Source organism: Netta rufina, assembly GCF_964035555.1.
Source record: "Netta rufina genome assembly, chromosome: 8".
In the NCBI taxonomy this organism is placed as follows: Eukaryota; Metazoa; Chordata; class Aves; order Anseriformes; family Anatidae; genus Netta; species Netta rufina.
This window is the reverse complement of record NC_140131.1, coordinates 24,933,851-24,948,289: the sequence shown is the minus strand read 5'-3', so window position 1 is coordinate 24,948,289 and position 14,439 is coordinate 24,933,851. Positions and strand designations below refer to the sequence as shown.

The 14,439-nt window shown below is 39.2% G+C and overlaps 1 protein-coding gene across 1 annotated transcript in view; it reads left to right on the top strand.

The window, feature by feature from the left end:
* LOC311212079 (complement factor H-like) overlaps positions 1–14,439 on the top strand; it is an 80,804-nt gene that overhangs the window by 32,391 nt on the left and 33,974 nt on the right. Inside the window, exons 13-19 of the mRNA XM_084291186.1 lie at positions 671–847; positions 1,942–2,121; positions 3,323–3,496; positions 4,684–4,866; positions 6,803–6,979; positions 8,391–8,573; positions 9,936–10,112. Of these exons, the coding sequence (XP_084147312.1) occupies positions 671–847; positions 1,942–2,121; positions 3,323–3,496; positions 4,684–4,866; positions 6,803–6,979; positions 8,391–8,573; positions 9,936–10,112 (1,251 nt within the window). The remainder of the gene's footprint in view (positions 1–670; positions 848–1,941; positions 2,122–3,322; positions 3,497–4,683; positions 4,867–6,802; positions 6,980–8,390; positions 8,574–9,935; positions 10,113–14,439) is intronic.

Genomic DNA, 14,439 nt, shown 5'->3' with positions numbered 1-14,439 from the left:
ATTTTCTATAACCCAGCAGTACAGTAATGTAATAAATAGTAATCACTCCCTTTGAACAGCCTGTAATTTCTTCTCTCCTTAGAGTCTCCATCTATGCCACTTCATCCCCTTTTGCTTGCCTTCCAGCTGGCATCATACTGGAAGGAGGGAGGAACAGGAAGGTTCTCTCTCCTAATACCCTTTCCAGCTTTTGAACCTGACTTGCAGCAAGCCTAAAATTGCTATGATGTCACACCTAAACTTTAGATAACTTTATATAATGACTAGATACTTTATATAACGATTTTATATGGACAAAAGAAGTAATGAAACAATTCCAGCATGAAAGAGACACCTACCATAGAATGTTTTGGACAGCCACTTGCTGATATTTTCACATAGCTATGAGCAAGCAAAACAAAATTTGATAATTCTTAGTGTTAGCCAATAGTGAGCATCATGACTGTAAATACAAAAAAAATATATATATAAATACCAGTTAGTAACACTGAGTTTTGACTTTTCACATTCTGGTTGTACCTGAGGAAGGGAGCTTAACACAGAAGCAGAAAATAATGTGCTCTTAAAATTGTTCTCAATCCTATTGCTGTTTTCATTTGTCCTCCATCTTCTGGGTATCATAAGTATGTAGTTTAGCGGCATTTTACTGGAAAGGAATTTTGTCTTTCAGAAACATGCAAGAATACTGTGCTGGACAATGCTTCTTTCCTCTCGGCAAGGGGTACGTTTGGCTTACAGGCAAAAGTCACCTATACGTGTCATGATGGCTTTGTAACTCCAGAAGGAAAAGACAGAGGAGAGACATGGTGTCAAGAGAATGGCTGGACTCCAACTCCAAAGTGCATCAGTGAGTAGTACAACTTCAGAGCTCCCTGTTGCAACCACTAGTACAAACAAGATGCCCTATGTACTCTGATTTTCTTCATCTATATTGGTAGAGGTTTCTTACAGAGCAGAGGGTGAGTCAAACAGAGGACTGAGCCTCCAGAGATGAACTTTTCTGGGGCTCCAAGAATGAAAGACAGAAAGCAAAATTGAAGTGAGTATGCAGGGAAAATATCTTCTGTCTTCTAGGTGAGCTATTTTTTTTCGAACCTCAGTGTTATGAAGTAGATGATCACTGCCCTCTCCAGTGATTTTAGGTGATACAATGTGCATATACCCAATCTTACTCCCAGTTTCTCCAATATTTTTGATAAGAGGGTGAGAACCTTTCACACTTAGGACAATTTATGAAGAAATGCCTGTGAGCCAAAGAATTATGTCAATAACTTTCTTTAAAAGTGACCAAATAAGAAATGTGATTCATTATTTGGAAAGATGTTATGACTGTGCATAGAAGATTAGTCTGTGCTTTCTGCCCTGGGGCTAGAAAGCACATTTTTGAAAAAGACCAGAGTGTTCTTTTCTGAGAAATACTTCCATACTGTTGTTGCCTTTCTCCTGTTAGAAGTCCTTTCCTCTCCTGTACGGGGGTATAGGACACTAAAAGAGGAAATTGGATCTTCCGGTGTTATAAAGCCAAGGTCTGTAATACTGACCAACATTAGCTAGCACTTTCTCCTGTCCTTTTGGTTCAGACTGAATTTACACAGATGTTTTTTTCTGATCAGCTCACAAAAGGCCACGGGGAACAGGAGTACAAACGGTGTGATATGACACTTATAATAAAAATAAATAGTGGAAGGAAAGGAATTGAATCCAAGGAATTTGTGCCAGATTCTACTCCTCCTTCTTTCTAGAATGCAGAATGCAATGGATACTACGTGAATGTATTACATATAATATTCTAAATTCATATGCTGGCAATGCAGAATTTTTAATGTTTTAAATATCCTGAATTGTCCACTAACCTAGCACACACTAAAGTACCTACAGCAATGATGTTTCCAACAGGCAATGTTTCTGGATTGCAAAATGTTCTATTATTTTATTCTACAGGATCATGTAGAAAACCTGATGTTCACATTTTGGATGACCACGTAGATAAAAGCGTGTTCCTTCCTGGAGATACAATTGCATATTCATGTTCAGAGGGATTTCAAACTGCAGATAATATGGCAACTGGTACTACAAGTTGTGAAATAAATGGTGAATGGAAACCAGCACCCAGGTGTCTTGGTAAATATTTTTCTGCTTGCTGACCAGTGTAACTGTATGAACTTTGTGAAGCTTTATTCTTTCATTTGGTTTTGTTCTAATCAGTGCTAAGTGATGATAAGAGCATGACTGCCTCCACTACCTGCTCTGGCCCAGAATCGCTCCTGCCTGGCTGCTGGAATCCAGGCCAGTGCCACAGGCATCTGGGACCTCTGCTAAGGCCAAGGGATGCAGCTGCCGCTTTCCCCTTTGCAGGTTCAACCAGTAACAAAGCTGAGCACATATCCAAGACTCACAGACACAGGACACTGACACAGCCACATGAATTGCAACAGGCAAGGCTTGCGCTCAACAACACGTGCATACGGCACTCAGATAAAACATAAATATGGACAGCTACGTCCCCTTCCTCCTCTTCAGCTGGTAAAGATAGAGTTTCACTAGTCCAGGTGCACACACAGCACTTTCTAGGTTCACAGGCACATGCATTCATGGAGCCCTCAAGGCCTTTGCTTGCCTCACTCACACCAGTGTCCACCCCGTAGCTGTTTTTTGGGACATACTGTTCCCACTCCAGTGGCTGGAAGGTAAAGACCCCCACAGGCTCCAGTAGCTGCACTGGAACCCCACCTACTTAACTGGCACCATTTTTTTTTTACTCACACACATACAGTAGTTCTCACCAGTAGCTAGCACCTAAACCTTGCTACATACAGGGGGATAGAGAGTGACATTACACAGTGAGAGAGTTAAGAACAGATTTAATAAAATGCAGATGATAGGACAGACTGCAGTGATCAGGTGCAGGGCTCAGCCAGGCAAACATACTGACTGGCACAGTGTTACATGACTGGTCCCTTTTATCTCTTTTCTGCCTATCCCGATCTTTGTTCTCCTTGCGCTCACTTGCCCCTCCATGTCCCCTCATGGGTTTGTATGGTTGTGTCAATTCCCACACTGTTTCCCTTCCAGGTTCTCCCTGGTTTAGTCTTAGTTGCAAAGACTAGATTGATTATCTTGAAAGTGGTGCCTGTAGTTTTTTGATAGCTAACCAATTAGTGTGACTGGGAAGTTTGTTTCTTGTCATTGCCTCCATGTTGTTTTTTTTTCAGGGCTGTGCGTCTGTGTATTTTGTTTTTTGGTTTCCCCTGTTTCCATTAGTAGTATCTCATGTACTTTTTGTAGGTCTTACAGTATATGTTAAAATATTTTGTCTTTGTAGAAATAGAATGTGAAATACCAATAGTGCCCAATGGATATATTTCTCCCAGGGAGGATAAATATAGCAATGGAGATGTTGTGAATTTTTTCTGTAAAAAAAAATACAAAAGAGTGGGACCTGCCTCTGCTCAGTGCTATTACTTTGGATGGTCTCCATCACCACCAACATGTAAAGGTAAATCTTTTGTTGACTTTATTGTGGGAGGAAATGTATGAAAATGCCTGGGTCCTGAAGACTTTTGTGGTCACCTTGTCTCTAAAAGGACAGGTACTGGTCTACATGTGGTATTATTCTGCTATTTCTCGTGAAAGAGTCTGAGCAGTTGGATTTTCAATGATGTTCACTTTTCTGTGCGTAAAAACATTGAACATGTCTAGAACATTTTTCTGGTCATCAGCCCAAATATTTTTCTTGTTGCCTTATTCTTTTATCTTCAGTTATGCCAACTGGAGTTCTGCAATAACTGAAAGTGAGCTGGTAAATGGCTTGCAAAAAATTTCACTGCAATGTATGAAAAAAATATTATTTATTTGAAAAGATATAAATAGGCTGCAATACGGCAGCCAGGAATTATTTATTTGAGCAATGCCCTCTCTTACTCTATCCTGTTTTTATATTTAAAAAAAAATGTTTTTGGAGATGATACATAGCTGAAATCAAGGCAAAAAAACAACAACAACAACAACAAAAAAAAAACTCAGTGAAGGCTCTTTACTATGAAATTCCTCAGTTGCATCCTGTAGGATTAACAACGTCATGCAGAAGGGAAGACATATTCCCCTATTCTTCTTCTGAAGGAAGCTCAAGATGGCAAGAGCATCTCATATTTCTCACATTTCTTTCCTGCTTGATCAGTTATGTTGTTGTCTTTCTTTTTGCTCACTCTCTTTTGCATTTGAAAACAAGTATATTTTATGTTGTTAGCTCTTCAGCTCAAAAGCATATTAAGCTCCCTTGGCAGGAGTTCATTCCTTTAGAGGTACATATTACTTTCTGGGTGATTTGCATAACATGCCATTGTTTCTTGTAGTTTTTTTTTTTTTTTTTTTTTTTTTGTGAAATGCATGTCCATGTAACACTTTTCTTCTCTTAAAAATGGTTTTGTTTCATCAACTGTTTCTTTTATCATGGCAGGAAATTGACAGCACATGGAAGTAAGAGAGTAGACTGAGCCAGGGTCATTCATCTCAGACTATGGGCTGCAGCCCAACATGAATCCAAATAGTCAAAGCCTGTTTAACCTGTTCTGTGAATTTTTCTTAACTTTAAACAAGAATCTCAGTTTATTTTGTGCTGCACTTAATATGTAAGTGTGCTAATAGTACTGAGTAAAGAGCATAAAATTAATCTTTTGATTTCAGAGAATCCCAGAGGCTGTGGACCTCCACCTGAGATTACCAATGGAAGTATTGCTGCTGGCTCTCTGCAACAGTATCAGCATGGGAGTAGAACAGAATATGAATGTGACACCATATTTAAATTGGTTGGATCAAAGGAAATAGAATGTGTTGATGGACAGTGGTCACCTCCTCCTTCTTGCATTGGTATCCTACATAATTCTATATATAAAAAGCTGTGGTGTTGCCATACAAAGATAACCAGAAGTAAAGTAAAAGAGCTAATGCCAACTGATCACTAGGAAAAAAAAAAAAAAAATGCTGTTACAGTAAAAGCAAGTAAAACTAAGTCTTCAGGTAGGTCAGGACATGTTCTGACAAACTAAGCCGGATATGCCTCCATCCTGAGGCTTTGTAAACTCAGTACAAATGCCACGGCCTGTTTCCAGCAATGACAATACTGTATGTTGCAGGGGCTCAGGGCTGCAAATGTGATGACTGTATATGCATTGTGTTGCTGTCTTCCCTAGGCTAGAGTTAGATGCACCACATTTTTTTATAGTGCTGACATTGAAATGGTGAATGGTTCTACAGTCAGGTGTTCAGCCTCGACACAAGCACCCACTCTCTGTGCATGTCATTAGATGGTGTACCTCAGACCACAGAGTATGGATGTCAATTGCAGGAGTGCAAAACTACCATTCACTTGTTAAGACAGTGTCTCAGAATTGAAGCGAGAATATGCAGATACAGAAAATAATTAGGAGTGTCCTTAAGGAAGAGAACCAATAAACATTGTGTTTTCATGGACTAGTTTACTTTGTCCTACAAATCATCTTCTGTATCAACTGCAGTGCTCATCTAAGTGCCATACAAATTCCCTTATTCTCCCCATAATATGTCTTAATATGCAGAAAAATCCACCCACTCAAGATACTTCTCTCCTCAAGCTCTGATCCTTGTGTAGTTTGTGTACGGAGAGATCAAATGGAAATATCTTCAACAGGTGGCTCTTCTGCTACAGCTGCCCCTCATTTTCACAGGGCTCTTGAGAACTTTCTTTTGCAAATATCTATCATCTTCCATGTTTTATTCAACTGTTCAGAAGATTCTAAAACTACTTTTTTTTTTTTTTTTTTTTTTTTTTGCGCGCACGCGCGGGGGCGAAGGGCTCTGGGAACAGGCAGAAAGGGATATGCAGTCATGTGGGTCTCCTTCTTTAGAAACCAGGCTAAAATCCATTAGCAACAAAATCTTCTGCACTGACAGAGGTCCCAAAAGACTTGTGATTCCCTTGGAAAGTCTGGTGGTCTGTTTGAATTCTTACACATCTTCCAAGAGCAACACTGATGTTTTAAAAATGTATAGCATGGAGAAGAATGATTGCTCACATCTTTTTGATATTTGTTCCACAGAGAACAGTTTCTGTGCACAAGTTGGAAAAAAAGAGTGGTTCAAGATTGAGTGCAAAGTTGTTCAAATCCAATTTCTGAGATTAACATGGGTCTTTCCTCTTCCCTGTTCAAAACCGGCTGTATGCCCCTACTCTGATACATCCCTTTTTCCTCCCTCAAAATAAATACCCTCGTACTGCACTCAACTGTGCAAACCATTAACCTTTACTTTCACTACCACAGCAACAGTGGCAGCCCACAGCAGAAACCACAGTTAGCACATAGAGATGACAGCCCTGCAGCTCTCTAAGTGATGCTACAGTGGGTTTCAGCTCTTGTAGTAACACTAATTGAGAGTGCACATTACAAATGTGTAGGTGTGTAACTGAATATAATTTTGATTGATCAGAATCAGGATCCAGATGAACTGGATTAATTGAAGGTTTTCTTACACTTTAGGATTCATGTATCTTTGAAAAACAGAATTTGGGGAATTAACCTTAGCTGAAACTACTTGGGGAGTATGCTGTGGAGTTATTGCAGTGATGGAAAAAGAAGGAAAAGGTCTGGAAAGGGATTTAGTAAACTGACTAAATTACGTACAAACCTCAGCTCTATAGAAGGTATTGTTAGTTAATAGGAGTAGGTTTGACTTACCAAGTGCAAATGTAATTCTTTTCATTTAATCCTTTCAGATACTCAAATGTGATTCCTGTAAAATTGTGGTATATTTCTGCTCTTTTCCACAGAAGACAAAACACCATGTGGATCACCTTCCTCTATCCCGAATATTGTTCTTCACCAGCAAGACCAGCTCGAGTTTTCTCATGGTGACGAAGTATTATATGGATGTGAAAACGGCGATGCTGGAAGTATGAGGACAAAATGTCTTAATGGGGAATGGAAGCCTTTACCTCTTTGTGATGGTAATCTGTTTCCATAATATTTCAGATATGAGTTTAACATTGTATTCAATATTTCAAGATCTTCAGGAATCAATAAGTAGCCAGAGATACTATAGTTTTATGCATCTTAACTAAGTGCTTTTTTATTTACTCCTCTTAAGTGTGAACATGTCGTTCATCCTGGAAAGACTCCGAAGGTACAAATTAGTAAATACTCTGAGTCAGTCTGGGGAAAGAAATGGACAGTTTCACAGTGGGTAACATCAAATATGATGACACATCAATTATGGCACTGCACACCTTTGGTGTGCAATGACCTTATGACATGAGTATTTTTTACCTGTTTTCCAGTGTTCCTCACCAACAAAGACCCTTCAGAAGCCTTGGGACATACAAGCAATAAAGTCACATGCCTATTGTATTACTTACATGGAGATTTGTGTCTCTACATACTACTTTGATTTTTTAAAATCCTAATAGAAATTAGAAATAGTAGTAATAGCCATGATGTGCTGGTCTTATCTTATCCTTGCCATTTTTATGTAGATTATTCCTTTTCATTTCTGATCAGTAGTTTTCTTTTTCTTTTTTTTTTTTTTTTTTTTTTTTTTCTAACCTTCCCATTTAGTTTCACAGTGCATAAACTGTTGAAAGTAGTCATTTTAAAAGATGTGAAATAAACCCTTTGCCTAAGTCACAAAAAAACAATGTATTGGACTCAGTAGGTTTAACAAAAAAAAAAAAAAAAGTGACAAGTATTGTATGAGAAGGTGTTTTGGCTGGAATAAATTTGACTGGAGTATATAGGCTTTTATTTATCTTTAGTGAAATACAGTTTATTATATTCAATTCTTAGTTTCCCTTTCTACAGAAGTGATTTTGTATTTCTCAGGGATTTGGATACGCTGTACCTGTATTTGCAGTTGAGGACTGAATCTGGAACAAAATACAATCCGCTTAGCTTTCGCATTAGCTTGTCTTCTCACACTCAGAATCACCAGTCAAGGACACAAAATGTGGTTATGACTTACATACACTTTCCCTGGAGACTGATACCTGGTATATATTTAGTGTGGAATACTACTACCTCCATGCTCCTGTTTCTGCAAGCAAAAGAAGGGTTCTATTCTTGTTTGTCGGTTTTGAGGAAGAAATGAATGCTTAGTTTTTCAGTTAATGGACTCAGCAGAAGGGATCCTGTTAAAATAAAATAATTTTGTGAGCAATACCAGTCTGTGCTTTAGATAGCAAGAACAAAATTTTGTTTCTGTAATCTAGGAATCTTAGGAGTTACTTCAAACTACTGTAAATGAAAAAACATCTTCACATGGACATGCATTAGGAAACCAATGACCCCTTCATCAGTGAATGCACATGTACATCTTATCTGAATCAAATCTGTTCTTTAGCTGTTTGTGTTGATTTTATTCAGCTCCATCTCATCCCTGCGTGACTCCAGTGGATGTTGACGTTGTACAACTTAGCTATTTTTCCAAGCCAAAAAAGGAGACTGAGCCACATGGAGTTATACGGTATAAATGTACATCAGCTGACAACAATATTAAAGAGGCAACTTGTGTGTCTGGAAAATGGTCACCGGAGATTAATTGTACAGGTGTGGTTTTACTATGCATACAATTTCTTCTTTTTATATTGGAATGATAAATGCTCATTATTAAAGCTTATTAGTATCTCTGTGCCACTAGTCTGAAACAGAAATGCTAACACGCTTATATATGTGTGTGTAATCAACTATATGCTAAGGGATAGTCATGGGAACTAATGATGGGAATGATTTGAACAGTGAACAAGGTTCAGAGACACTATTTTAGTGAAGCAGACCTAATAATACCTACTATGACAATTGGAACAGTTGTGACAGTTGGCCCTGTCACTTCTGCTGTGAGAAAAGATGCAAAGATAAATTTAAGCTTTTTTTCTTCCAAAAGGGCTGTACCCTGGTAGAAATGGGAGTAGCACATAGCTCAAGTTCCAGCCAAAGTTACTTTATTTTCTTTAAAGTTCAAAGCTCTTCTTTTGCTATTTTTTATTCTATTTTTTTTCCCAGTCATTTCTTATCAAAACAACAGGAAAAAAGCTGAATTGGCCAGACTGCCCCAATCTAATGCACACCAAAGGTCAGATGCCTGCAGGATTGCCTTCAAGAGTCATAGGTAGAGCAGGATATTGCCTGTAAAAGAGTAAAAACAATCATGGCCTCATTGCCTGCTTTGATTGTGCGATATTGATGGGAAAGGATGTGTGGAAGTGGAAGAAGTGCATAGGGTGGCATTCTCTTTCAAAAACAGTTCCTACCTTCCCAGTGTTCTGAGACCATGAGAAGCAACAAACCAAGCTTCTGAGGTTTTCTCCTGCTCAGATCTACCTCTTTCCCTCCTTTTTCCTTTCCTATGACAGGAGCTGCCCCTTATTCCTTGAGCGGCAAAATTCGTATTTATTTTTTTGTTTCCTTTCATGGTTCTCATTTAACTCCACTATTAGCTATGCCTGGGAAAAACAATAACAACAACAAAGCAAACAATCAGAAAAGCTGGCAAAACCAACCACACAAACTGTAAACAACCGAGAGAATTGGTCCACAAGCTGGACCAGTTTTCCTGAAATACCTCACCATACAGAGAGAGTCAGGGAAAGTACACAAGCTTGTGCAGCTGTGTAAGGGAAAGAGGGGACTACCAGCTTACATTACTGAAGACAATTTTGATGTAGAAAAATATATTGATGGTGTATTTTTCTGACCACGTGTTCTGTGAATACATGTTGAAAACATGAGCATCTAAAGGCAGCTCTGGTGTTTCTGAGGCAGAACAAAATTATTATGATACTAGTTGAAGCTTCAGGTAGCTACTGAAGACTTATCTAATGCCAGTGTTTTCTTGGTTGTTAGTATTGTAATCTGTGGTGAACTGTTACGCTTTATCTTATGTTCTGTTATGATGTGCATATGTGTCTTCAGGTGAAAGCACTTGCCCACCTCCGCCTCAGCTGCACGGTGCTAAACAGATACCAGCTGAAAGAAATTACAAGAATGGGAGTAAAATAATTTTTTCGTGTCTTGAGAGTTTCCAGCTCATTGGTGGGAATGAAATAACATGTATAAATGGGAGATGGCAGTCACCACCACGCTGTGTCGGTCAGTAGTGGATTTTTTTTTCTATTTGTTTTATTATGAACTTCTGTGTTATGTACTTGCACTCATAATTAGCAGAAGGATGATGTTATTCTTGTTAAGACTGCCACAAACAGGTAATTGTGCAGAAAAGCAATAGAATGTAAGTTGCTAAAGAAGATGCAGTTCACCAATTGTCATGTAATAAGTTTGTGGGGTGTTTTGTTGGTTGGTTGTTTTTTTTTATTTAGACAAACTCATCTGAGATGGAGCATAAAACCTTCAGGCAGCTCCTCAGGAGCCGTGTGTTTATTTATGTTGCTTGGATGTAGTTTTAGCAGTCTTTGTTTGTTTGTTTGTTTTTGTTTTGTTTTGTTTGTTTGTTTGTTTTCTGTCTTTATTCTTACTTGATTTTTCTCCTTTCCTTTTTGTGACTTCTTCCTGTAATACAAATGTGAACGATATGGCATAACTTTGGCCATCTGTTCTAAGGAATCATAGAACCACAGAATGGTTTGGATTGGAATGCACCTTAAAGATCACCCAGTTCCAACCCCCTGCCATGGGAGGGACACCTCCCACCAGACCAAGTTGCCGAAAAGCCTCATCTAGCCTGGCCATAGGCACTGCCAAGAATGGAGCATCCACAGCTTCTCTGGGATGTTCCTATGCCTCACCACCCTTTGAGTGAGGAATTTCTTCCTAGTATCTAATCTAAATCTACCCTGCTTTAGTTTAAATCCATTACCCCCTGTCCTATCTCTACACTCCCTGACAAAGAGTCCCTCCCCAGCTTTCCTGTAGGTCCCCTTTAGGTACTGGAAGGCCACTGTAAAGTCTTCCCAGAGCCTTCTCTTCTCCAGGCTGAACCACCCTAACCCCAACAGCTTGACTCCATAGGAGAGGTGCTCCAGCCCTCTGGTCATCCCCATGGCATTCCTCTGGACTCATTTGAATATGTCCATGCTCTTCTTGTACTGGGTGCCCCAGGTGGGGTCTCACAAGAGCAGAGTAGAGGGGGAGAATCACCTCCCTCGACCTGCTGGCCATGCTTCTTTAGATGCAGCCCAGCATACAGTTGGTTTTCTCAGCTGCAAGAACACACTGCTGGCTCATACTGAGTTCTTCATCAACCAACACTTCCAAGTTCTTCTCCTGAAGGTTCTTCTCAATACATTCTATGCTCAGCCTGTATTTGTGCTTGGAATGCTGAGGAATCCACAAGCTGACTGTTCAAACATTGCTGATGCAGATGATATCTTGTAAGCAGAAGTTCATTAAGAAGTAGAAGAAAGTGTTTTCAGAAATGGGTAGGAGATAGATGAGCGCAGGACAAACGAGGTGCGAGCTGGTGACTGATATGCACAACATGCCAAGCAAGCCTGTATTTTTAAGCTACAAAATTCTAATGCCCTGTGGTTTCTTTCCTCTTTTGTTGCTTGGGAGACTCTGTTTCCACTGATATGGCAGACATAGAGAAGAATAATGAAAAAAGTGCTTGAGCTGTTCATAAAATAAACTAAGCTTCAGTATTGCTACAGCAAGAGATCCAGATACACTGGCTTAATCTTTCAGCGATAGAAAATATTTAAACCAGCGAGCTGAGGCCTTCTCTCATAACCCCCATCTTCAGTCAGAGTACAAGCCTACCTATCAATAGGACCTGAAAGATCAACAAAAGGTTGGTCTTTATCCAGTTGCCCTGAGTGCAGTGGAGGTCAGTGCAGGGGACAAGTTGAGTCCCGCCCAGAGTTACTCCAATAACAAGAAGGGAGGGTGAGCTTTAGGGGCCTTCACTTAACCCTCTACCAGTTTGTGTCTGTCGTGGGGCTGCTCCTGTTCCAAGGGGCCCGGGGAATCAAACTGAAGCAATGGGAATGCTAGGCAACTTTGCTGTCCACTGCTCTCAAGAATCATGGCTATGTGCCAGCCTTGGTGTTCATTCCTTTTCTTCTTTTTCTCTTTACACTGCAGGGACTTTTGGATAAATGGAAAGGGCATGAAGGAACCCAGCTGGAGAAATGGAAGATCCTTTGATCAACCCAGTGATTTGAGCTCAATTTTCCCTGGAGTTTGCTGTTTCATTGTGCTGTGTTTGCAGCTTAGCCAATGTTCTGTGTTGGAATTTGCCTTTTTTTTTTTTTTTTTCCCTTTGAATTGTTGATGATTGTTTTGATATGTAACCATTTTTGTAAAGGTATTTACATTTATCCATTCAAATGACTGTACTTCCTTCTTACTTTTGTTCTGTATTGATCTCACTGTTATATTACTAACATTTGCATCCTGAAGTAGGCTGGCTTTGGTGGTATACTGAGACATCAATTAAAGTGTGCAGTTAGTTTGCTGTTAGTTGCAGCAAGTAGTGTGTGTGTGGTCTTGTGTGCTCCTAGCTTCTGCTCCATGTGCTTGCCTAGGAGTTTAGCCTGGGGTCATGGCAGAGATGAGTGTCCTCACAGCCTCATCATGATGTGAAGGCGAGTGCTCTCCTTTAAACAACTCAGGGAAGTCTGTGGATCATAGATCCCAATTCTTATGCATGACTTGAGCCTCTGTGATATTTGGAGGGGGGAGTTATCAAGTGTGGACATAGGTGAGGAGTGTAGAGGGATTAGAAATATATAAACTTATATACACTTTTTTTTTTTGTATTTTTTTTTGACCAAAGTCTATTGCATATGCTTCATATAGCAGTAGCTGAGTGAATGATCTTTGTTTTCTGTGACTGTAAACAACACTTATAAGTCTGTCCTGTATATGTAATTTTATTTCATGTGTTAGCGTTTACCTTTAGTCATTTTGTACCTCTTCTGTTGATAATCTCTGAACATGCAGATTCAGGAGTATTTGGATCCTTTGTTTAGTAACTCACTGAGGTTTATTCTGAACTCCATATGGGTTTAACATTTCAAGCAACAAATAAAGACAATCTCAGCACAGTACAGCAACCAATCTGTAACCCAGCAGGAGTCAAGTGTGGACATAAGTGAGGAGTGTAGAAGGAACAGAAATAGTCTGAACATCAGTAAAATAAATGTAGAGTATCTGAAACTGAAACTTCTAAAAAGAAGTTCACTTACGTACACATTTTTGGTATGAATATTTTGGACCAAAGTCAGTTGGTCCAAATGCGTTCAGCAGTGTTAATATTATTTTAAAGATCTAATTGCATCTCTCCCTTCCTTGTATTAGAAATGCAGCAGAGCTGTACCTCTCCACCAGTGATTAAAAATGGTGTTCTTCTTAGCCCCCTATTGCTTAGCTATAAAAATGGTTCTTCAGTAGAATATGGTTGCCAGCTTTACCATTTTTTGATTGGACCTAGCACTGTTTATTGCAAAGAAGGAAACTGGACAGAACAAACTACTTGCTTAGGTGAGGTTTGTGAGCGAAAAAAAAACAAAACAAAACAAAGAGACATGTAATGTAGAAAGGAAAATCTGGAAAGGACCTCTACATAATCTTTTATTGACTCCCACTTCTCTTTCATTAGAGCTAACAGATTTCAGAAACACGAGGCTGAACCATTATCGACTATACCTAGCCCACTGCTGCTAAGTGTTTTCTGGCCTGTTCTTAGTTCCTCTGTTTTCCTTAGTGAAGAGGTCTAGAACTTAGCTAGCCTCATTATTTTGGAACGTTTTCTAATTTTTCTTCCACGACCTCCATTAAGTGGATTTCTTCCTGTCTATCCATCTTCCTGTCTATCCATCGAAAGATGTTTAGAAGAAATGACTAGTTGGTTTTTTTTTTTTTTTTTTTTTTTTTTGTTTTTTTAGGATTAGCAAGGAATGTGACTCTGACTCTCATTTTTAAACTTTCAGCCTTTGTGTTTGTTGTGTCCTTGTATCCACCACTTAATTCTGGTCTTCTAATTGTTCCATGTTGCTCCCATGAATTCTGCTCGAAACACCCTATAGAACTCCCACTAGGAGTATACAAATGTAGGCAGGAATGCTACTTCTGATGACTTACAAGAGTTCTTAGTTTATCCTTCCTTCCTTCCTTCCTCTAATGAAATGATTTCTACACCACGCCTCCCCTCGGCCTGCATCCGTTGCTGAATGTATTCACTTTAAGTTTTTAATCTACTGTGAAAATGCAAATAAATAACCGATTCAGTTTAAATTATTTATTTCTAAGTGAATAAAACATACCAAGTCAGGATTGAAAGGCCCAGGTCTGCATTCTTGGATCTCAATAATGAGATTTAACAAATTCTGTGAAATAATGAAAACTCCTCAGGTATGAATACTGTGTATGTTCTAAGCATCCCGTTAACTGCATTATCCTATTCATGTCTTCTGAGATTTGTCCCCACCCAATCAGCTGTGAAATAGCCTGCACTGTA